This window comes from Colias croceus, chromosome 23, assembly GCF_905220415.1.
Source record: "Colias croceus chromosome 23, ilColCroc2.1".
NCBI classification, from domain to species: domain Eukaryota; kingdom Metazoa; phylum Arthropoda; class Insecta; order Lepidoptera; family Pieridae; genus Colias; species Colias croceus.
Window position 1 is genome coordinate 3642333 of NC_059559.1, and position 26590 is coordinate 3668922.

Sequence of the window (26590 nt, forward strand, 5' to 3'; positions counted from 1 at the left end):
TGTTCATGTTATAAAAATGAATTTTAAATAAAGACAAACAATAATAAAAAAAACACATTATAACATTGGTTTTAAAACTTAATTGAAAATAAAAATACTTATTTTTTACAAAATTTACGTTTTAAAACAACCATAAAACCACTACTTAATCAATTTATGATATGGTTTTCAACAATTACCATGAGAGAGCTTGAGGTTTTTAGTGACTATTGTATTGTATGTATTCCATAATGTTGAAATAAGTTTAAGACGTGTCTATGATGTTGCACATAAATTATATAAATGAATTCCGTTATTTTACGCGTGGTACAGACTACAGACCTGGGGCCTTAGACAATGTAACAATTACAAAACGATAACGAAGTTAGAAATCGCAAAAATGTATGGGATTGACATTAGATAGACCACGTGATCTAACGCGGCGTATGTCAATCCCATACATTTTTGCGATTTCTAACTTCGTTAGGTATCGTTTTGTAATTGTTACTTTGTCTACGGCCCCTGAACCGATTCCCTTTCCACTTTATGTTCAATAAACGCGCCAAGTTTAAAATTCAATCTGACAAAATTTCACTGTTCCCATAAAAGTTCGATATGAAACACGTCAAAATTTCATATTTGTATGGGTGAAATAATATAAATTCTCGAATTTTGCATGATAGAAATTATCGTACAATCAGCGTACGATAATACTATGCTATCGTACATCGTACGTAGGTACAAAATTATCGTATTTGTACGATAATTATCGTACGGTTCCGAATGCTGATTCCGTACACTATTAGTTAATGCTAATTTTACTTTCTATGTATTACAATAAAATGGGACGGAATTACTAGAAGAAAACATCCAACATTATTTCCCATATTATATTAAAAAAACTTCATCTTTATTTTCCCAAAAAAAAAAAAAAATCTACCAATTTAGTTAGTCAACTTTAACCTCACGTGTTGCTGCACCTCTAATGATGTGACTTTCAATATTTAATAGTTATTAAAATTAAAATATAGTCTAATAATCGTCGATATCATACAGATTGTCTATTTCCTCGTCGTCCAGTTGCATAGATTGGAAGTCCACCTTGTAACGCAGGAGACCTGTGGACCATAGATTTACATTAGTTACCAAAGACACTATAGAATATTATAGATTATAAACGTCATACCATAGACAATTTAAGGCGAAGTCGTATAGTATTTTATGCATGGAAAAAAAATGCATAAAATTTTACTAAAATGCAAAAATATTGATAGTCTAAGATCCGGCTGCAGGATTAGTGCGCTCATCGGTTTTTTGCTGAAAACCGAATTTTTATGTATATTTATAATTAGGAGAATATATATCGACTAGGTTGCCAGTCAAAATTTGGCCGCAAGCATGTTTAATTAAAATTTTTCTAATCGATTTTTGGGAAAAAAATTCGTTCACTTGTTTTTTGAATAAAATGTAGTCTACATCACGGCAAATGATATAAAGATTCTAAAAATCACGGTTGCCGCTTTTCACCTGGCCGCAACATCTTGGCAGCCTGGTGCAAACAGGTATAATTTCGATTCATTTTTACGTTCATAACGTACATTTATGAATCATATATCAAATTAAAGCTAATTTTTTTCTATTTATTATCATATATGGTTGCCTAATTAAATCCGGCCGCAAATAAGGGTTGCCGGCTGTTAAAGATGTTGAATATTTAAGGTTGAGTGAAAGAAAATATGTCGTCCTTTTCAAAATGACAAATTTAAAAAGTAATATTGATTTAATATAATTAACAGCCGATCCTCTCTTTTTCTCGTTGTTTCGCTGCCGTCGTCTGCGTCGGTGTACTAATAGGCGTAAATATTTATAATTTTTAACAGCCGGCAACCCTTATTTGCGGCCGGATTTAATTAGGCAACCATATATGATAATAAATAGAAAAAAATTAGCTTTAATTTGATATATGATTCATAAATGTACGTTATGAACGTAAAAATGAATCGAAATCATACCTGTTTGCACCAGGCTGCCAAGATGTTGCGGCCAGGTGAAAAGCGGCAACCGTGATTTTTTTGAATCTTTATATCATTTGCCGTGATGTAGACTACATTTTATTCAAAAAACAAGTGAACGAATTTTTTTCCCAAAAATCGATTAGAAAAATTTTAATTAAACATGCTTGCGGCCAAATTTTGACTGGCAACCTAGTCGATATATATTCTCCTAATTATAAATATACATAAAAATTCGGTTTTCAGCAAAAAACCGATGAACGCACTAATCCTGCAGCCGGATCTCGTACTATGATAATTTGATATAAAATCACTGCTTGCGCTAAATATAAAATAATAAATAAAATGGATATTTTAACTAAAAAATAGAATATAAAAAATGTTGTTTTCTCATCTATTTTGGATGTCGTAGATAAGATGTAGGTTTATTGACACGACTGAATGTGGAAAAACAAAATAATATCCTGTGTAATTTAGATAAAATGTGTTATCATTTTTAAAACAACGAACAGAAAAAAACATATAATTGGATGCACGAACAAAGTCTTAGTTGTTTTATAAAAATGTGATAAAAGAATTGATAAACACAAAATAAAAATAAAAACATCCATGAGATGTCGTGATATTAATGTAAATCGAAAAATATGCTAATCAAATTTGACAAGAGTGCAATTAAACAAAAAAAAAAAATAAGTCAATGACTTGAAATGACGCATAAAATGTAAACGTGACATCGACGTTATTATAATAAAAATACAAACATGAAATGTCTCGAATAATCGATCGAAATCAAACTTAAAACTGATTAAAAAAAAAAAAAAAACTACAAAAACAATCTGGTACATAAAAAAGAACAACATAGCCTTAATAAAATTACAGACTAACTACGTGAAAAGCGCCCCAAATTTTTCAGCGCCAATAAAAAAAAATACATGCATTATTATAATAATTACACTTTAAATACCTTAGCAAATTACCTTAGCCTCCAATGTGTTGCGTGACAGATAGATAAAAATGTTAGAATACAGATAATAAATATTTTCTTACATACCTATTATTTAAAAAAATATCAAATGCTAATGATTTTAAGAGGTTTTAAAAAGATAATATGAGAGCCAAGGACCTATACTTTTCTTTAAAAAGATATAGAAAATCTATTGGCAAAGGTTCAAAACGATTTATAATCGACGAAATATCGAAATATAAAAATGTAAAGTCCCATATCCCCAAGTGGGTTAAGGGGCAGATGCAATATGCATACATCTGCTTCACTGATCGATTTTCTTTAGGAACAAGTAGGTGATCAGCCTTCTGTGTCCTGCCAGACCTAGACTTTTTATTTGTCTCCACCGGGAATCTAACCTAGGACCTATCGGTTCTACGCTCACGCATCAACCACTGTACTGAGGAGGCACGAAACTGTAGGGCAGAGTGAATTGTGGGGGGGATTAAGGGGATAATTATTACTCAGATATCTTATTTTTTACTTCAGCGCAGGTTCGGGCGAGCGCTGAAGACATTTTTTCGTTATTTTAACAGGATCTCCTTTCTCTTTTTATTTTATCGATTCCACTTAAAAACGTATACAGGGTTAGTTTTCAATGACCGGCCAAATTTTCAGAAATGGTTCAGAATCGATAACATTTTAGATTATTTTATTTTATTCGACAATAATGTTTCAAATGTACCTTTGGTTTAATATCTAGATCTTAATTTTAAATTTTGGCTCGTCATTGAAAACTAACCCTTTATGTCCTTCCCTATATATAATACCTCTATCGTTTATTAAGATTGAATATGACAATAAAGGGGTAAAAAATAAAATAAAAAGGGGGTCCCAAGAAAACATCATTGTGACGATTGCAAATGTATAATAATAAATTGAAAAGCCAAACATATCAACCCCTATTCGATCCGATGCGATCTTATATAAGTACTTAATATAATTAAAATGACTTAAAAAATAATCTACAACTATTAAAAATAATGTAGAATCAATTGCACTCAAAAGTTTTTTGTAAATAATCCATTTTGACAAAGTTTCAAATTATGGTCAAATTAAAAAACATCAAACGACAATACTTAAATCTAATGAACTTCAAAAATGGCAAGACATTGGTCGAATTCTGACATCAAAAGTGTCAAATTTGTTTGTGTCATTTGTCAAGTTTGACAGTTTGATTTATTCTGCCTTGTGTCAAAACATGTGACGCGTTATATTTTACTGTCATTCTCAGTTTACATTTTACAAAGTTTTGAATTGCGAAATCGATACATTTTTTTTATTTTGATGTGACAATGCATCAGGCTTAATAATTTATTCTTTTATGTAGATAAATTACCTTAAAAGGATGTATTTTAAGCGATTTTCTGTGCCATTGGATAAACCGATATACCGCTTTTTTTAAAGGTGGAATACGTTAATTTTAGGTATTTCTTCTTGTTCAATGGCTAAGGGAATTCATATTTCTGAAAACCTGTTTACCGTCGCCATTTTTAAAGTTCCGTTAATATTATTCCGACACGAAATTCTCTTTCCCATCATGTTATATTGTATAAGTCTGCCCAGAAATCGTGACGTAGCGTCTCTTGCTTCGTTTATTTAATCAATATAAAAGTTATTAAGTGAAAAAATATAAAATATAATATTGCTTATTCGCCGCACGTTTATCGACATATATCTATTAATATACAATAAAATCACGAGTAGTTTCAAACACTTCTGTCCATTTAAAGAAGAAATAAAGACATTTTAACGGATTTTAAACGCGATTTATTCATTGTTAAAATATATAAAATCCGTGCAAATGTCTTTAATTTCTCAATCTAATAATACTCGCGTAAAATCAAAAAAAAGGAGATACTTCTATTAAAAGAGTACATTAAACCATAAGCATGAAAATTTACGCGAGGCCGCAAAAGCATAAACGGTTTAAGTAAGATTTCTCGTGTGTTTTCATTTCACACTGTGGCTGTGCACGTACAATTTTGTACTTGTACCAAATCTTAATAATCTTCTAAGATTTTTGATGACTAAAACCGTCTTACTAAACTTTTGAAGTTATACTTCTTTTGGCGCGATGGAGAAAAATGATGTAAGTGAATATTTACGATGCGCGCGCACACCGACACCAAAATTTAACAGCATGAAGTTAGTTCTGGTGGTATGTAACTATGTTCAAGTTGTATATTCTAGTATTTTTTCTCCATACGCCAAAGAAGTATAACTTCTAACGCGTGTACATAAGTACACACACTCTTTTTTTGATAAAATTTCTCTTAGGCCGTTAATACTCACGGCCTATATTAAACCACATTCAAAACAATCATTTGACGACTTAATACATAAACAAAATGACGATATATTATGTAAAACGTTATTTATAATTAGGAAAAACCACCAAAATTCTAATCCAAATCATATTTTTGTACATCGTTTTCAAATTACTATATGAATGGCTAACACTACAACTTTTATCCTACGCGTCTTCTGACTTATGTCAAACTGACACATTTGTCATACCGACACATTTAACTTATGTCAAACTTTCTGACGCATGACATTGGAATATATCTTTGGTATCTAAATGGTGGCTTAAAAATGTAGATATAAAAGCTATTGTTTCTACCCACTGGAAAGTCACTAATATAAGGCTGGCTGTGCATACAACATTCTTTGATAACTATATATAAATTAGTTCGCTTTTCGTGTGATACTTTCGAGATCTACGGCTAATATGACTTACACTAGTGCAGTCCGAGAGGATTAAGCTGAGTTTTGCATATATGTGTTAGTGAAGTGTATATGTCGCAGGCAAATTGTAAATTCTCGCCGTTTACAAATGCTCGGCATTTTGTAATATGTCGAGATTTCGTAATCAGAAATTGTTTGTTTGGATAAGGGGGTGGGTTAGGTTAGGTTTGTGTTTTTTTATCTGCACAAAAATTGGATCCCCACGAAGTGGGGCTCCGTCGGCTCGCGACCGTCTTTTTGTAGAATTATGGAATTGTAAACGGCGAAATAATACAATTTGACTGCGACATATATAAGATGACGGCTTAGAATAGTCCATCCTTTGACTGATTTGTACCGGTTTATATAGTTTTGTCTCAGCGTCGTGCGATGTCACTGTTTGTAGCTCTGTCGGAAATTTCTTGGCCGTTTGATGACACTGTCAGAGGGGCATTTACTACACAACAACGCTTCTCTGACAGTGTTACTGAACGACCAAAATAAACCCTAATTACTGTACTTTATGCGCTAACTCACACATATGCAAAGCTTAGCTTACGCACAATATACAAATACAACCAGTAGGGAAACTACGTGAGCCATTTCAAACGTGTTGTATGAAGAATCCATACTGGTTGTATAGGCTGTATATTTTGGCATACGTCTCGCGGACTGTTTATATACAATATCGTTTATTAAAAAATATTTTTCAACTATCTGCAACAATATTACACTTATTCTATATTTATCACAAAATTTTCTTCGATAAGTTACAAAAGGCATTCATTAGCCGATTAAAAGTTCAACATCTACCTATTATATTAAGTAGATGTTAAACCATAAATAGATATTAACTATTTTAAATACTTTAAATATAATAATATGAATATATTTTTGGTGAGTATATTGATAAAACCGCTAAGTTAAAATCAAACGGTCTTACTAATAAAATGTTGCCCATTCGCTATGCAATGGATTAGTTATTGCAATAACCTGTCTCGTTTTTATGATTCACGTTTCATGTGAGCAAGAGCAGGACACAGCTATGGTAGATAATGGTTGAAATTTATCCATTGTTTAACATTTTATTAGAAAGGCCGTAACTATATACCATTCAAATATAACATTTCTTTCCGCACTCAATCACGCGCAATCTCAAGAAGGACATCTGTTCAATCATTGATTAATATCTTCCAGCATAAATCTAGCGATTTATTTTTCAAACTCCAAGATTTTACTTCCACTCTCTTTACTGATGTAACGATTGCTGTCTCAAGAGTCCTTCTACGATAGCAATATACATAGCAAATTCAACATCAACATAGCATCATAATAAGAAAATGATATTCTATCTTGAGCCATTATATTACATTTCTTTAAGGAATCAATATTGTACATTTTTTTCAATAATGAAGCTATATCGTTATCGATTAATATATTTTTTATAATTATATACACACTCAGTATGGAGTTTCAGGTACTATTATAGATAAAATGACGGTTATAAAGATTTTCAGTGTACGATAATGTAAAAATGTCACCAAGGCTAATACGAATGTCCCATTTTTATTGTTAATTCTAATCCCTAGGCTAATTCTATATAGCGAAGCAACACGGCCATCAAAATAACCTTATTCTCATTGATCCGTATCTGAGGCATTACCATTATGTCATAAAGCAGTATTATTCAATAGTGACGGCGCTAGACGACCTATAGCGCTGTCATTTTTCCACACTGGGAGTAATACTGCTTTAAGACATCTTCAAGAGTATAGATTATTAAAAATAATCCACTAACCTAGCATTCATATTCTCAACAATCTGATTCATTCATTGCAATGTTTAGCAAAACCTTTTCTTTTCGACCATCGACCCTTTAATTTGACGCATTTGACATTTGACACAATAAATATTCTATACTTTGCACAGAACTATATCGAGATAGAAGGAAATAGTTCGTCGATTTATATGAGAACCGACCGTGTAACATTTTGCGTAGGTATTTTGACGTCACGCGAGTCTTTTAGTGATGTTCACAACGTCAAAATAATTAAATAGAAACTAAGTAGGCAGTTAAAACATTTTATAGAATCGAATTGGTAATCGATTTTGACCTTGACAGAATAATGAGAATAAAAATGTATGCTAATTTTTACAAGCTTTTTATTAACTTAAACTTCATTAGTATGCATGTGTATATGAATGTATGTATGTATCAAATCTTGTAATTGAATATTATAGAAGTTTTAATCAACTTATTGAGCTGAAAGTTTGCATACATGTGCAAGTCAGGTGACAATATAAAATTCTAGTTTCATGGTGCTGAGCTAATGATGGAGACGGAAGGAACTCCTCAACCACTTAACATTATTCGCCGAAACTTTGATGGGCCAGTAAACGAATCTTCGTGAAAATGTATGGAACAAATCAGCCTGTGTTTCGTAGGAAACCAGTTTTTACGACCCGTTGCTTCAATCCATTTATTTTTTCACAAGAGAATATTTCGGAAAACTGAAACAAATTTGCACTAAGTAAATATATTTTAAACCATCGATAATAATATAGTAAATATATTTTAAACCATCGATATACCTATCAATAATATTATAGGATTAAAAAATAATTATCATTTTTCTGTTTTCAATAGGTATCGATTTGAATCGACTAAGAAATCGGCATTGAAAATCGTGGAGTACAACTCTATAAGCTTATTTTTGACAGAAAAATGAGAAATCAACCTTTACCGCGTTTCGACAGTTTGGAATGTTTTATTTTCATTGCTGGTTTTCAATGCATGTCCAGTCTGGCGTGTAAAATTAAAACCGTAATGGAAAAGTTGCATCATTCCGTAACCATTTACATTAAATTAATACGGAGCACAAAAATAAATTGTTTTATAAGTAATAACAGATATTTTAGGGCAAAAAGTACTTACAGGTGAAAGGAAATATTTTTATTGACACCTTTAACTTTTTTGGTGGTGATTGCACAGTTAATTATCGAGCATGGGGTCATTTTCTGTTTGCATTAGTACGTCACACACTGAGAGCGGTCGAGAGCGGACTGAGCATCGTGGCGAGCAAAGACGATGATTAATCGTCTTTTCGCCACGCGAGGTACATACACTCTTTCCTTCTATCTCGATATAGTTCTGTGATACTTTGGATAGCTAAGATTAAGCTGAGACGCTAAGATTAAAACGGGCACGATATTGTGTCACATTACTCTTGGCTATGATTTGTCAAACTACAGTTCGACAAACTACATTACTACACGAACGAACTAGTTAAACGAACTAGTACGCATAATTGATTTGAGGCACATTATGGCTTATAACACTTATATTTTGTTATTTTGTGTCAAATTTCAATTGTAAAAAATTGATCCGTGTTGCTTCCTAAACTACGCTTACACTAAAATTTCTAACAATATGAGTGTAAATAGTTATTTTACAATAGGCACGATATAATATTTTACATTTTAATTTATTGCATTAAATTTTATGTCAAACCCGCACAATATAGCAGAAACTTAAAGAACTGAGAAACATTTCTTGTATTGGTACAATCATAGGAAAAGTAATAGTACTAAAAGAGTTTTAAAAGGAAATTATATCATGCCCATAGTTTAAGCAATACCCTTACAATTTCTTACGTAACTCTGACAATCAACTTACAATTTTAATTAATAATAAAATCATATCCCAAACTTATCCATAAATAAAGTAATATATCTTCAAACGCTGCGGCGATTAAGCATTAATATTAAAATTAAAAGCAAAAAACGTTTTACCTCATCCCTTCTAGTTTACACTACCTCTTTCCTTATAAACAGTTTACGTTCCCCAACAACTAACCAAGTGAAGAAATCAAATAGATTTCCCGCCAAGATTTCTGGGTTCAGACTAAAACTTCGAGACACAAGCAACCTCATCATTCGTACTGATCCGTGTGTGCTGTATAAACTATATGTATATGTGAATTTAATTAAAATATGATATAGCGAATACTATGGTATTTCGTGGAACCCATGGCATAGTAAAAACGTACAGTGACCCAACTTTAATGGCATCAATGTTTTTAGTTTTAACCCGTCTCTTTACAAAAACTTAAATAGACCTGGGTTTAAACCCAGATTATAAAATCTGTCCAACTTTTAGAACAGAGGTTTAAACTGGCTCTTGTCTATGGTTTAACGCAAAGCCATGTATTGTAATGAGACTTTTACTTAGACCATGCTTTTAATACGTTTTAGACCCAGTTCTTAGTTAGTCCGTGTTTTGTATAAGCCGGTGCAGTCTAAAATGAATTTTAGATGAGACTCAATTGAAAATGGGTATGGGTAAGACTTGAAAAGGTAAGTTCTTAAAGTAGGGCTGTCATACTTTGAATATTACATTTTAGCACGTGTGATAGCCCTAGAAGTATATCGCAAATTACTTTCAAAGATCTCTTTAGATTAGTACCATCTTTGGACCACTGTACGTAAGTAGCTATGCTGTTATGCCTCAAGTTCATAGTAATCATTCGTTGAGCAACAGTTAAGCAACAGTTGATCCACAATATTGCTGTAGTCTTTGTTCAAATGTTGCTATAGGCGAGAATATTTCAACATGTATATCAACTTGCAACATGCAATGTTGGTGGCAACATGTTGACGGCAACTCAGCAACATGTTGCTCAACTTTGTTGCTTACAAATGTATAAAAGGAATACAATTATATAAATGTTTCAACTTTCAAGTACAATACAGAATGATAAACGCCAGCTTCCTATGCAGCACAATAGATTTTTTTTACCAGTTTTACAACACAGAGGGTTTTTTTTAATTATATGATTACAATCAATAAAATCACAAGTTCACCCCTACACATAATTAACGGTAATTTTCATATTATTAAACCGTTAAATAATGAAAAAATTGGTCTCACAAATTAAATGATTTTCGTCATTTTTTCCACACGCATTCATACAGGAAGGAGATGATCGAGAGCAAAACGGGCGGTTCAAACGCGGCGTTTTTTCCCATACTATTCGATACGACGTACGTTGCAAAGTTAAGTGTTATGTATCTAAAATAGATCCCCTAGCATCCAAAACTGACCTAGGTTATTAACTTAAGACTTCTGTTTCGTAAATTCGTCTTTATAAATAGGTGCGGATAAAACGCCGCGTTCCAAACGCCCGTCCGCATACAAACCGCTAGCCTTACAACTACATTACGTCCTATTGGTGCCTCTACCACAAGATCCTACTATTAAAACTGTCCTTTATGGTAATGCATGGACAGCATTTTCGAACGAAAACTACGCATCATAAAAGAAAAAAAAAGCACAAAAAATACAAAAAAAATCGAGATGTTATTACACCAAATGACAACACCTCGCTTCGTTAAAAATTATAAAAAAAAAATACGAAAAAATCCTACTCTATAGATATAATATGCGCTAATAAAGGATAAATATGCCAATCTACATATTCACTATAATATTAATATTGAAATTTTTCGATATATCGAATAATATTATGAGAAAAATAATAATAAGTACTATGTATACTACGAGCTACGAATTTCAATATTACATTGAAATCCATACAAGTTTCGAACGATTATATATTTTTTATATTATAATATAGAATTCATATTTTAATATATTTTTTTAATTATTGCGTGTCAATATTAAACATATAAATCATTATTAATATGATTATATAAATCAGTGACTACATAAGTCTATATATATGGAAAAACCGTTGCAAACATATGCAAGCATTAAGCACTAAATAAAAAAATCTCATGACGTCTTAAATCACGTTAAAAAAAATTACCTAGGCGTAATAAAAATTTAAAGAAATTCTTAACGTCTGATAAAGTAAATACCTACATTATAACACAAATGCCTACTACAGAAAATAACTCAAACATTAAAAGACCATCAAAATAAAAATCTAACACAAAAATCAAATAAAAAATAAACGATTCGACATAAAAACGATACATATTAGTAAAAAAACGACGAAACTATCCGCTAAAACACAAAACATTAGTAACCAAGTATGTAACCTCCTCCTTCTATTGAAGTCGGTAAAAATTTGCCAAAAAAAAAATTTTTTCATCCATGCATCACCGTGGAACAGCTCAATAGTCGTCCAGGTCGACGTCGTCCAGCGGCTCGTCTAGTTGCAGCGACTGAAAGTCTACCTTGTAGCGCAATATGCCTATTTGTTTGTGTGTTTGTTTATTTAAATCCGAGCGGGCAGCAAGAGGGGGGTGAAAAAATATATTAGTATGGTAAATACATATTAATTTTAAACCGGCTACTCACATACCTGCTGCAGGGGCAATATTGGGATTGCACCCTTAATTGGCTCCTTAATTGTGACGTGTATAGGCAAGCAGCGGCAACTTAGAGAACAGAAAAATTGCTCCGACCGCCGTGCAACCGAGATTGTTCCAATATTGCCCCTGCGGCAGGTACGTGAGTAGCCCGGCTTTAGTGAACGGCCGTACCACAAACATGGATAGTGTTAATTATAGAAATATTGCTTTTCGAATTGATAATAATAGTAAATGCCCACTTTAATAATTCTTTACATCTTATTCTCAAAATAAACTAAATGACACTGTGCTATAAAAAAAGAGCATCATAGCAACGTGTCATTTCAAATGTTTGCAGTATGGCCGAAAGAATATAAAACATTACACCTTAGTTCTACTTAAACACACTTGTGTTACTTAATCATAATTCATAATACATTTTTCATAGAAAAAAAACCTTTAAACGCATAAATTCGCAACCGCATTGTCAAAATATAGATAATAGATAATAATATATACAGTACATAATTAGAATGCCAAATATCGAACGAACCTAAATTTCTTATAAAAGTTAGCATAGGTATATCCAATATACAAATATAGCTTACAAAACCTACTAGCCATCATTATTAATCATAACTTATTCTTCACCACACAATGTTAAATAGCCACGTTCTTCAGACATCTAGATGATTTTATAAGTGTATTTCTATAAAAAAAACATAGAACCTAGCTCACTATAGCCTTACCACTATTCCAATCTCTCTTGAAGCAGATTCAAACCCCCGTCATGTAACCTAGCTTACTCTATATAATATCTAGACCTATATAAACATTTAACTAAGGAAATAGTTAATTCATCAAAGCTAATAACTTACCGTACCCACATCCATATCACTTATAAATATGTATATATAAAGTAAAAATATAACCCACTCACGGTCGATCCCACCACACTCATAGCTTATGTAACCTAACTCATACTAAAAGCTCCTAGACCACACTCATTGTCGATCCCACCACACTCATAGCTCATGTGACCTACCTCATACACATCTAGACGCATATAGACACTAATTCTAGACCTAGATAGACACTTGACCTAGCAAATACATAGCTCATAGAACCTAGCCTACATCTAAGCGAAATGTAACTTAACCGAACCTTGCCAACCCTGTTAAAACCTAAACCTATATAATACACCGAACCTAGATCACAAATTAACATACTTATTTTAGCGTACCCTTCATAATACCTAGGACTCTCTCTTCTCAACACTATATATAACCCACTCATTGACGAACCGACCAATTCATAGCTCATGTCACCTAACTCACTCACAATTAACTCCAATTAAGGCTTTCTAGTGTCTTTTCCCTAATCTCCTATCCTTTTTTTTAGCTATAGCTCAGTTCAAACTCTTTGTACCTAGCCTAACTTAGCTCACCCTACATAATATAATAGAATCGACTCTTTTAAACACAATTTTTAATATATATACATATCCCACTCACCGCCGATCCCACCAAAGCCGCGCACAAACTGGCTTCCCTCCTGACTCTTGTCCGTGATGATCTCCAACGTCGCACCAAACGACTTGTAGTTGTTCGCGAGCCACTCGAGTAATGGTTGACACTCGACTAACTCGAGTTCGACGCCGCTCTGTGGAAATAAATAAAATAAATTTATTTCATTTTTATAAAAAACTAGCTTTCCACCCGCGGCATCACCCGCGCAGTCAAAGAAAAACCCGCATATTTCCCGTTCCCGTGGGATTTCCGGGATAAATCATAAAACCTATCCTATGTCCTATCACGGGTATCAAAATATCCCTATACCAAATTTCATGCAAATTGGTTCAGTAGTTAAGGCATGATTGAGTAACAGACAGACAGACAGACAGAGTTACTTTCGCATTTATAATATTAGTATGGATAGTATGGATTGTACAAACATACCTCTTTATCGGTGAAATGTGACTTGTCCTTCTCTTGTTCGGGCGTCAAGTGCAGGATCGTCTCTTGGTTGGTCGCGTGAGACTTTAGCACGTACCTGAAAATGTTCAGTAAATAAATATCATATCAATGCTAGGTACCTAAAAGGTAAAAGTAGTGGGTTACGTTATTGATGTTTCAATTTTTTTTCTTTAATAAAAAACATAACAGTAACCTATATTTTTTGCATTTAATAAAAACGACGTGTGTCACTCGGGGACTGCCGCGGTAAAGCTATTGCATGCTATTTCTTCAAGCCACACCTCCGCCAATCGGAGTGGGGAGCGTGAGGTTTTTTCATTACGGAATTTCTAGATTCGGTCCCCGCGGTCAAGGCCCGCGATAGAAGCTATGCAATAGCTTAAAAATAACAGTAACCTACCTCGTGTGTTCATAAGTTTTGAGACGAACTTTGTTGTTAAAAAATAAGATAAAATATCACTGGCTGATATTTATTTCTTTTTCCAATTTTGAATTTGGAATGTTTACTTTTAATTCCTTTGATTTTTAAATTAATTTCTTTCAATTTTCTCGTGATGGAGGGAACTAAAGAATTACGTGCGACCGTAATTTCGCTGTTTAGGGCGGGGAAAAACCCAATGGAGATTTTCCGTGAGGTGAAAATTTTTGGTGTGAGCCGTAACTTCGTGTATTACACTATTAAACGATACAAGGAGACTAATTCTTTGCAAGATCGCCAAAGAAGTGGCCGGCCACGCTCTGTGAGGACGCCTGCGAACATCAAAATCATCAGAGAGCGACTTCGCCGAAATCCATGTCGCACTCAGAAAAAACTCGCACTGTAGACTGATATTTCGCGCGAATCAATCAACAGAATACTGAAATATGATCTTTAGGTAAAGGCGTACAGCCGTAGGAAAATTCACTTTTTAAACGACCGCCTTCGTAAATTGCGACGCGAACGTTGTCCAATACTGCTTAGGAGACACGATGCGAGGAAGATACTCTTTACTGATGAGAAAATCTTTACTATCGAAGAAAAGTTCAACCGACAAAACAATAAAGTGTATGCCAAAAGTAGCAAGGACGTCCCACATTCAGCACGGAATGCCTTGCGTACTCATCATCCGGCTAGTGTGATGGTATGGTGGGGAGTTTCGTATGAAGGTGTCACTCCGCTGCATTTCTGCCAACAAGGTATCAAGGTGAAAGCCAAGAATTATCAAAGTGATATTTTAGAGACTGTTGTGAAACCCCAGACTCATACTTTATTTCATAACAAGGATTGAGTTTTCCAGCAAGACTCAACGCCATCTCATAAGGAAAAAACCACCCAAGCTTGGATAAAGGAGAATGTGCCGGCCTTCATTGCGGCTAACGAATGGCCCTCTTCCAGCCCCGACCTCAACCCGTTGGATTATTCTTTATGGACTGAATTAGAGCTCAGGGCCTGCCGAAAGTCCCACCGAAACTTGGAGTCACTGAAGCGAGCTCTTGTCCGAGAGGCAAAGCGAATTCCATTGGAAAAGACTCGTGCCGCTATAGATGACTGGCCAAATCGTCTGAGGGCCAGTATAAAAAATAAAGGTGGACATTTTGAGTGATAATGAAAGTTTATTGTTTGTTATTACTCACATAATATGTTGTATAAATTTTAAAATTATAAGTTAAATATTACATAAGATATGCAACTTTTATTTCGTCTCAAAACTTATGAACACACGAGGTATATTTTTTGCTTTAAAAAATATTAAGGTTTTAATTCATCTTTTTGCGTTTAAAAATCATCTTATTCTGTGTTTTAATGTCGTAAACGCCAAATGACGTTATTCATACCTTATACCCGGCGCGGCCTAAGATGATCCCTATGACAGTTCGTCTTAGTGATTGCTCATATGATGGATCGTGTCGATACTTTACTATTTTATAGGCAAAGGCGTGGTTTGCATTCAGCCACCTCGGTAAACATGTTTTTACAAATATTATAAAATGAATTTTTAACGTCTATTATGTAAACGAAACGGTAAGTAAAACGAAAGTTTTCCAAAACATAAAAATACACCTTATCATTTTCTCGTAATTTTTAACCCGTTTAACACAGTGTATATTATTTTATCATGAAAATGGAATCCCCCATTTAATTTTTCTAAAAAACTTATATTATCATAGGTAAGTAAATTAACGCGAACGGTAATTATTAATTAAGTATGCTGCGAGCTTCTATTCCATTCAATAGTGAATGAACTATAGCTTAAGCATGGAAAAAATGTGAACTCGTTTCCATTATCGAAATTTGTTTATCGATACTTTCCGCACTAGTCGATAAATGCCAACGATGTAAGTTTTGAAGGACGTAAACGTAAAGTCAGATTGATATAATTTCTCGTAAATGATAAGGATTGTTATAATTCCAACGGAATATCATTGTAATAGGATAAAGCTACGTAAAAATTAATAAATGCCATTTTTAGACGCCTCCATTAAGTTTCTAATTTAATGGTGACGCCATTACAAGTTTGTCTCTTGAGAATAACTGTCAGTGTCATAGGGATCATCTTAGGCCGCGCCGGGTATAGACATTTTTTTTGTGCTAGCTTAGATTTAAAAGACAATACTTGATGACTAATAATGATTGTAAATGTCATAGTAATAGAGACATGGCAATTTTACGTCATCACCAAATTTTTCGTTTTAATTATTTTAACGTTTTAAGATAAATAACCGAAATACCTCCATCAAATCAAATTTGAATTGAAATCAACAAATCAACTCACCGCTGAATATCCAAATTCTCCCAACATATAAGAGTCTCAACGGAGCCGAGCTCCAAAGCGCGCAAAGTATCATCCACACCGAAACAGTATTTTCCGGTGTCCTGTGTGAACAAAGATAAAATTATTATAAATGGCCAGTATTGTTTTTAAAACAGTGCAAAAAAAAACAAAATCAACAAAAAAAATAATATGACTTATGGTAGTGACCATGCATTTGACACAGACACACACACAAATAATTGTCATAAATATTTTTTTGTTTATGGTTACCGACTTTAAATGTCAACCACTTGTAGACAATAAGTGGAAATGTGAATATATAATATTTATCTCTCCTTGAACTATTGTTAGTTTCGCAGCAATTCTAATTTCTACAGGGATATTGACTAATAGAGGATTGTTTTTATTTTAAGTCAGTATACATAATGGCCGCCTCCTTGGTACAGTGGTTGACGCGTGAGCGTAGAACCGAGGGGTCCTGGGTTCGATTTCCGGTGGAGATGAAGAAAAAAAAATCTCGATCTGGCAGGACACAGAAGGCTGATCACCTACTTGTCCCTAAAGAAAATCGATCAGTGAAACAGATGTATAATGCATCTGCCCCTTACCCCACTAGGGGACATGGGATTCACTTATACATAAGGGGCTTGAGTACGACTGATTTTGAGTTACGCATATGTCAATTAGCTACTGTTTGATAATGAGTTTGGGTATGAGCTTGACTTTGTGTACGAGTACGAGTTTTGTATGAGTTTAAGTTTATGTTTGAGTATGAGTTTGAGTACGACTTTAAGTTTAGAGTTACCTGCGAGATCTCATCAAAGTACCGTCCGATAAGCTTCTTCTCCTGTATAAACTTGACGTTCTGTAGGGACTCGGCCGCTAGTTCGATCGCTTGGTTGAATCCGTTCTCACCGCCGTACGATACGTCCACCAGTTTGATAATTTTCGATTGGAGACGCTGGAAAATTGTGAAATAATTATGTTATTAATCCATACTAATATTATAAATGCGAAAGTAACTCTGTCTGTCTGTCTGTTACTCAATCACGCCTTAACTACTGAACCAATTTGCATGAAATTTGGTATAGAGATATTTTGATACCCGAGAAAGGACATAGGATAGGTTTTATCCCGGAAATCCCACGGGAACGGGAACGGGCGATGCCGCGGGTGGTTAGCTAGTATGCTTATAAATCTTAATCTATCTGTAACATATTAAATTAACAAAACCGAGAATAGAACAAATTTTTGATATAATTATTTAGGGCCCGCGCAGATATGACGGATTTGTTATCCTCATTAAAATAATATTCAACAGTGCAGCGCGCCACCTTTTGCATGCTATGATGCTCCTCAGGAATAAATTGTTATTATTTGATTTTGAATGTTATTTTAATGATAACAATGTCGATAATAGTTAGACAATGAAAAATAGGCTGCCCTTCTCTCCGCTATATCTGCACCAACCCTAATACTTTATTCCACACAAGTTTTAACTGCGGATTGCAAAATGGCCCCTTAAACAAGCAATTAAACAAGTAATGCAATTTTTGGGAGAGAAAATCGCGATACTACAATTAAATGAGCACTGGACCGGCCACATTTGTCCTATCCCGACTTCAAAACAGCTGAGTGGCCACTTTTGTCACTCCTTAACATACACTCAGTTAAGTTTTACACTTATACTTACAGGGTCAAACATATCAGACTGCGACAGCTCAGTCTTGAAATCAGCTGAACCGGCCAGAATAAGACCGGCCACGTTCGGTTTATCCTGGCTGATAAACAACTGAGTGGCCACTTCAGCCACTTTGCGCACGTAATTGTGCCGCTTCTCCATACGGAGACGGGCGAAACGTAGCGCGGACTGACCACCGCGACCGTGCTTCTTAGGCAGGTCGACCGTGAACTTGTGCAGTACCTGAAAATTTGGGGGTTAAATTGATTATCTATCTATACATATAAAAATAAATCCCTATTATCCTTGGTCACAGGATAACGCGTGAACGGCTTGACCGATTTTGGTAATTATTATTTATTAGTTGTGTTAGTAATTGTCAGAAGCATCATATAATAAAAAAATCAAGACTAGGGTTTGACAATTTGCGTGAAGACAGGACAACGTCTGTCGGGGCAGCTAGTACGCAATTAAAGGCTATAGATAATATCAGCCTTCTACTCGCGGCTACGCCATCGTATTCTTAAACCTTCGTCAAGAACCACATTATCTATTGGTGAAAACAGAATGTAATACAGTACAATAGTTTTTGAAATTATCGCGAATGCAGACAGACGCTGGGTAGGACTTTGTTTTACAATGCGTAGTGATAAAACTATTGCAGAATATAGAAAAAAAATATATTCACAATTGTTCTATTTTTCTGGGGAAAAAAAAACTTAATGACGAATTTTAAAAACAATAATACATTCTTCAAGTTTTCTGCCAAGCTTTAATCAATAAATTCAATATTTTTATATGATAACCTACAGATACTAGTTCAATTATATTACATGGCTTACCATAAATTATAATAATTATTATGAGGATTTTTTTTGATAGAAACCAATCTTATTTATATAGCTATAAATAAAACTATATATAAAATAATAATCACTATTATTAAAAAAGAAACTCACCTCTCTGGTATTACCCTGCAGCGTACCAAACAGCGCCCCATTACCGTCCATCACGATGAAACCAAACTTATTATCATCAGCAAGCAGAGCCGTCAACGCCTCTGTGTGAAACTTATTATCGCACAGGTATAGAGACGTGTTGATCGGCTTGAACGGCTCAAAATCAATGTTCACTTTCTTCTCCTTGCCCTCTTCAGTCACTATTGTGCCGCAGTAGATGACCAGGCCGTTTGGTGGTACTGCGGAAGACGAGGATTTGTATAAAACAATGAGAACTTTCAGACATTAAACAATTTAGAAGAGATTTATTAATTACTAGCTGTGCTCCACCGATTCACCCGCAATGCTTCGCTCCTATTGGTTTTAGCGTGATGATATATAGCCTTTCTCGATAAATTGGCTATCTAACAGCGAAAGAATTTTTCGAATTGGACCAGTAGTTGCTGAGATTAGCGCATTCAAAAAAACAAAGAAACTCTTCAGCTTTATAATATTAAGTATAGATTGTAAAGTGAAACTTCTTTAGGCGCGTTGAGAGTAATTTTGGGCTGTGGCTACTTACTACATGACGTGACGGTATTGCCATATGGTGACCTTGAAAGAAGTTTCACTTCAAAAATCACTTTCCTATCAGAACAACCCTTTGCCATTTCTTACACAAAAAAATATATATAGTTATAGATTCTTCCACTTGTCTCACCTTTAGTGTACAGCTTTAGCCTGTGCTGCACAGATGTGATCGCTCCGAGCACGGATAGCCTGTTCACGCGCGACTTAATGTTCGACGCTGTACCAAACTCGTCGGCCAACATTTTGGAAACACGCGAGATCTGATCCTTTGGCGGTATGATGAGGGAGATCATGGATGTACCGTTCCTGGAAAGATTTATACAAACATGTGAAAATTATTGCTTTAAAATATATATAAAGATATAGGGATAGACCGCAAAGATATATACATATCAGTAATCGCATATTAAATGGGACTAGGGATACATGAAGCGTCAATATGTACATACAATATTTATTATTGTGTATGAAGATGAGATCCTGCTCCTTTTTTGAAGTTCGTTGAAAAATAAATAATTCTTTGGTTGGACTAAACTACTAAAGCAAAGGGGGCGCAGGACTTAGAAAATTTTTGATGGAGTTGGTGTCATTATAACACCTATTTATTATAGTTTTATCGTAAAGATTACGCTAATATAAGCATGTTTTATAGGAACAACTTTTCTCTAAAATCAAAAATGGCCGAGATATTCGCCCAATATTATAACACGTAGGTAACTAATCAACAGTTACGTTAGAAATAGGTCGCCGTCGACGTCAAAAATTTTCAAAGTCCTTACTTTGCTTTAGGCGGACCAATTCTTTGTCCATTGCCTATGTATCTAGTATGCTTGTGGATTTGTGTGAATATGTAAGTATGTTAATCTCATATAATAAAAATGAATTGCCAAATGTGTTGCCAAGCGCAAAACTCGAGAACCAATTTCATTAATTCTTGTTTTGTAATATTCCCGGAAGTACAAGGATGGTTCTTATGGAGAGAAAACGTAAACATGTACCATAATATCTAAAATTAAAATCAGTCTATTTAACTATCAGAGCTAGCGCGCAAGAGGTACTTTTGTCTCTGCAACATTTTGTCTCTCCCATCAACTCTATGGGGAGTTGCGTCGCTACGTGCGCGCACTTTCTTACTAGCCCATAGAGTTGATGGTAGAGACAAAATAGTTGCGGAGACAAAAGTTGCTCTTGCGCGCTAGCTCTCAGACTATTAACTAGTCTCTTTACTGTAATGTTTGCATGCTAATCGTTTTACAAAGAAGGAAAGTAATCAAAACTGAAAAAATCTCCATTGTTACACTAATTTATTTAGCATCTATGTTCTAATTAATAAATATTTATCTTCCTTTATAGAAAACTCAATAATACTAAACTATTTCACATCCTTTTAGCATGTTTTTTATATTTACATAATAATTATATCTAGTGATTGCTTTCATGTGAGTATTTATTTACAATTAAAAATTTAAGATATGTATTCTTAAAAAAGACTAGCTGTTCATGACAGATCATTAGATTGCAAGTTAAATTAGTTCATTAAGATAATCATAGGTGGCGGTAATTTATTTTAAGGCCAGTTGCAGAGCTTCACCGACCATCAGTGCGTACGTCAGTCGTGCTTGTCATATGTATTTCATAGGTTACACACTCAGTCTGGCGTCATTTCAGTCCATCAGAATGATGGATGAAAAACATGGTATATTCTGAACCATCAGTCCGTCAGTCAACCGGTTAGACGATAACTCTCCCGTTATTCTGAGCAGACTGATGGACTGAACTGACGCCAGACTGAGCGTGTAACCTATGTCTATGGTAAATTCATAAAACCGTTCATAGCTAGACCAACCATATGCACACGTATTTCCATACATTTGACAAGCGCGACTGACGTACGCACAGATGGTTGGGGAAGCTCTGCAACCGGCCTAAGTGTTTTTAAATTGTGCTTTAGTTATTTTTTGCTAAGATCATAATGTTATTATCAGTTCAACATTGTTTGGGTGGTAATAAATTACTCAAGAGTACAAGACTAGTTTGATTTAGCCGAACCCCTCCAGTACCTTTTATACCGCGAACCATCGAGCGAGTGTTAGTGAAGGTGTTCCAAAGGGAGTGCCTGCTCGTTCACTAGCGGTCCACCACCCTTGGTACATGTTTACGATTTCTCTCCAAAATAGCCATCCTCCTACTTCAAGAATTATTATAAAAGAGTTAACAAAATAGGTGCAAACTCAGTCAAGAATTGAAGAAAGTAATAGACAAATCTGAATATTTTTACTTGTAAAATAAAAATATAGATAAACTAGCTTTCCGCCCGCGGCTTGTGACTGTTTTCAAAGAACCGTTCCCGTGGGATTTCAGGGATAAAAACTATCCTATGTGTTAATACAAGTTACCCTCTATATGTATGCAAAATTTCATTGCAATCTGTTCAGTAGTATTTGCGTGAAAGAGTAACAAACACACACATACACACATCCTCACATACTTTCGCATTTATAATATTTGTAGGATTTTTCTAAAAGTAACAATGCCTATTACTCCTGTTTATAGGTACTAGGTACAGTGTAGAGACAAAGAAAATATATTATCATTCTATAAATATACAATATAAACTTCTTGTGTACAAAATAAACAAACGTCCAAATGATTGATCAGGCAAACATAATTAATATTTTCATATGTTAAAATTTCATAATTCTCATAAAATTAGCTAGTCATATGATTTTCGTTTTTGTTCACGACAGTAATTTCACCTTACATAGGTACCTACATGGCAATTAAAAAAACTATGTTTCAAAATACAAAGGTCGAAGGTCAACTTTATAATTTTTTTTTTTTTGTATTAAATTGTGTGTAATGCATTGTATATGATGTAGAAATCAATTCTCGACTCCCTCAACTTATCGAAAGTAGAAAGAAATCTCAAGTTGATAACATTATCAAAAGACCCTAGGAAATGACAATTGACAGCTACAAGGTTATGAATTGTGTCAGTTTAAAAAGTTTCTGTAAAAAATTATCCAGCTTTTCCATTACCAGACAAAGGAATGCGAAAGTTGTAGAGCGACTTAAATAATTGGAATATATCGATCTTCGCGAGGGACCACGACATACAATTAAGTATTCGTCGGCCATAATGTCTAAATTTGCTTGAACTTGTATAGAGATTTTTACGAGCAAAAATTCTTTACGTGATACAAATCTCTTAGCATTATAAAGCATCGTAAATTCAAATTTTGTATTGCGTATATTTCCATGCATTGCGTGATGTCTAGGTTATACTTTGCGCATGTTATATGCGCATGTCTTCGATAATGACGCAGCCTTGTTGGCAATTTTGTCCAATCGTACAGCCAAAAAGTAGGTACGCGGGTATTACAAAGGTGTCCACGTTGCATGCAAATATTTTGGATCGAAGTACAAATCATCGTGAATTACTCACCCTCGCGCCATCTCCAAGCTCTTGATCAACTTCTTGATCTTCCATATTTCTACGTTGCGATCGGCGGACGATTCTTCGGACATTGTTGCTTTTGTTTCTTATTAACTTTTAAACACAAAACTTCAATAACGTATCGAAACGAAAGTTTATACCACAACACTAAATGTTAAAACAAAGATATTCAAAGGAAAGGGTATCGAACTTGTAGTTGAACCGACTTTTACCAGATCGAACCGGACGGGATACCTCAACTCAACTTCGTTCACTTTCTATTTTACATTTAATTCCGTCACTCTCACTCGTACTTTTCTTCTGGTTCTGGGATTCTTTGATTTTTTCTTGTTTCGGTTACCCCTAAGCATGTGGGATGCAAAAATCAGACATTAGAAGATAAAAGATGACGTGAACGTAACCAAGCGATCGACCGAACGAACGCCTCCACTCGTTTTCGATTTGAGGAAATGAAAGAAAAAAACGTAAAAGTTGCCAGTTCATAGAGGTATAAGAAATTTGGTAGATTTTATAGAAGTAAACGGTTTTTTTACAGCTTTTTTCTTTTGTTCGAAATAGTAAGAACGGTGTGCGGTGTGCGCCTTGCGTATTATTAAATAATTCAATATTAATTGTTTCATTCATTCATTGTTATTTGTTATGTTGTTATGTTCCTATTGTCTGTGTACTTTGATTGATTGATGCTTGGATTGATGTCTATGCGTTAAAGGCCCTACTCACGGTTCAACACAACCAACAATCTGCTGAAACAATTTGTTGCAGTCGCGATTGAGCGTTCTCTACTCACGATTCATCCAACCCTCAATCTGATGACACAATTTCATTCCGCGATTGCTTGCCACAACGTGTGCACGTCACGTTGATGCCTGGCCTGATGCTAAACCTCAACGCAATAATACGCATTATTAATGGATATACTAATTTATGAAATATAATATGATAATTATCTTTGTAAAGCTTGTATTTTTTCCAATTTTATTGATAGATTTCAAGGGCTATAAAGTATAAACGGCTATAAAATATAAACATCTTCCTCAAATATGTAAAAATGTCTTTCCCGCGTTTATCTCAAAACCGCCATTTTGCGATTAACGCGGCAGCGCGATTGAGCCGAGATTGGAGCAATCACAATACTCACGTTTCAACACGCACACAATCTGCTGAGACAATTTGTCGGGTTGCTTCCGCGCCGATCCAATACGCAACATGTTGGGTTACGCCACCAACGTGCCCTCAACTATACTATTCACGACACAATCTGTCAGCTCACTGCAGATTGTGTCAACAGATTGTTACTGAAATTGAATCGTGAGTAGGCTACTTTACATATGTCACGCTCAAATCAAGCTGAAATCTTATTTGAATAAAAAATAGTTCACAATTCAATTCAATTTTCTAATCGATTTTCTTTATTTGCAGAATGTAGATTTACAAAGAAGTTAGCTAGGTCTATTAATACAATATAGACTCTTAAACATTCTGGCTCGTAATTGAGCATGCAAATATATTAAAAATTACAAATATTACAATAAAAAAATTTATATTAAAAAAAAATGTGCGCGTGTACTACTGTACACACGTAAGAAGCGAAATTTCTTTATGACCTTATTTTTCAAAAAATAATTTACTATTACGCAACTTTACAGAAATGCATCGAATCACGCTTGGTAGGGATAAGAAATAGATGGCGCGTAACGGAAAAATGTCACGCGTAACTAAAAAATGTTACACTACATTTTTTTCCAACCCCGATAAAGAAGTTTCACTTCAAAAATTGATATAAAATTCATCCATGTCACAGATTCCGCAATGTCATATTTATATTATGTTATCATAAAGTAGAATGTTTAAGGCTAGCCGCACACACGCAATATTATTGATCAATATTATTGTTGACTATATTGAACAATATAATGGTACCGCACATTATACAATATTATTGCCAATTTTTCGTAATTGAAAACGACTCATTCATCCGCAGCATCTCGATCAGTGTGCACTGTTTTCAAAATGGATAAAAAGAAAAAGGCTATTGCATTGATTGTTTTATTGACTTTATTCAGTAAAACGAGGCATTCAAAAAAAAAAGATGGATACAAAAGTGGATGATGAAAAAACCTCAACTAAACCATTTAAATGTCATAAATGTTCTTTTTCATTGGCAGCTATACTTCCTTGAGTATTTTCTAGTGTCCGTCTGCCCTGAAATCTTAATCTCAACTAAAATATTGACGCACACTCTGCACACGACAATATTATTGTCAATTTCCCTGCCTCCCCCCGATATTGACGAAAATATTTCAAGATTTGTGAAGAGTGCACACTGATCGAGATGCTGCGGATGAATGAGTCGTTTTTAATTACGAAAAATTGGCAATAATATTGTATAATGTGCGGTACCATTATATTGTTCAATATAGTCAACAATAATATTGATCAATAATATTGCGTGTGTGCGGCTAGCCTATAAATGTATCAGGCCTTTATCTTTATTACTCCTTATGTGCTCTTTTAAACTCAAACAGAAACATTTATTTTCCTTATCGCGCGTTGTTAAAGGGGCTAGACGGAAAAAAATCTTACGAAAAGTTGTCACGACACTTTTTGCTAGAGTTGTAAGCCGTGCGGGCGTGCGCGTAGTTCTCTGTCCGTCTCTCTCTAACTTAACACTTCGTTCCACCCGGATGGCCCTTGACATCGCTCAAGTTTTTTATTTATACATTTTTCATATTATACAAAAATTCATTTAAGTTGTAAAAACAATTCTCTACAAGTAGTTAATTAATTTTTTTTAAATCCTGGAAGGGGAACCCGTTGCAAGTCTTTTGGAATTTTATTAAATATCTGAATAGGAACATTTTTTTTTGTACAGAGTTAATTTAGGACTCTGTAAAAATAATTTGTTTGGATATCTTGTTAATTTTCAACAACAACGCGTTTTAGTCATAGTAAAAGTGGACTTAATGTATTTCATGTACATTGTGTGTTGAAATTTTACGACCTAGGTACTAACATTCAAATGAGAAATTCTTCGTATAACTATGGTAAATAATTATTTGATTAAGTATCAATAAATCCATGCATAATATTTTTTTATTGTGATATCATTTTAAATAGTAGTTAATAAATGAATACAAGAAAAATTTTAAGGA

General features: G+C 34.2%; 1 protein-coding gene across 1 annotated transcript; it reads right to left on the bottom strand.

The window, feature by feature from the left end:
* Nucleotides 1–501: 501 nt before the first annotated feature.
* Nucleotides 502–23894, bottom strand: LOC123702173 (eukaryotic peptide chain release factor subunit 1). The gene is made up of 9 exons (XM_045649850.1): nt 23427–23894; nt 20112–20287; nt 19412–19650; nt 18465–18695; nt 17577–17732; nt 16772–16872; nt 14001–14094; nt 13557–13704; nt 502–1097 (listed from the first exon to the last, which is right to left on the bottom strand). Exons 1-9 carry the CDS (start codon nt 23507–23509, stop codon nt 1012–1014), a joined length of 1314 nt encoding a protein of 437 aa, XP_045505806.1. The 5' UTR covers nt 23510–23894; the 3' UTR covers nt 502–1011.
* Nucleotides 23895–26590: the final 2696 nt, after the last annotated feature.

Bases quoted from the DNA above. Each gene is read 5' to 3' on its own strand.
- LOC123702173 (XM_045649850.1), bottom strand. From the start codon at position 23,509: ATGTCCGAAGAATCGTCCGCCGATCGCAACGTAGAAATATGGAAGATC. The intron at 20,288-23,426 runs GTGAGTAATTCA...AAATCTTTCCAG, and splicing joins AGCTTGGAGATGGCGCGAGG to GAACGGTACATCCATGATCT. The intron at 13,705-14,000 runs GTATGTTTGTAC...TTATTTCCACAG, and splicing joins CACATTTCACCGATAAAGAG to AGCGGCGTCGAACTCGAGTT.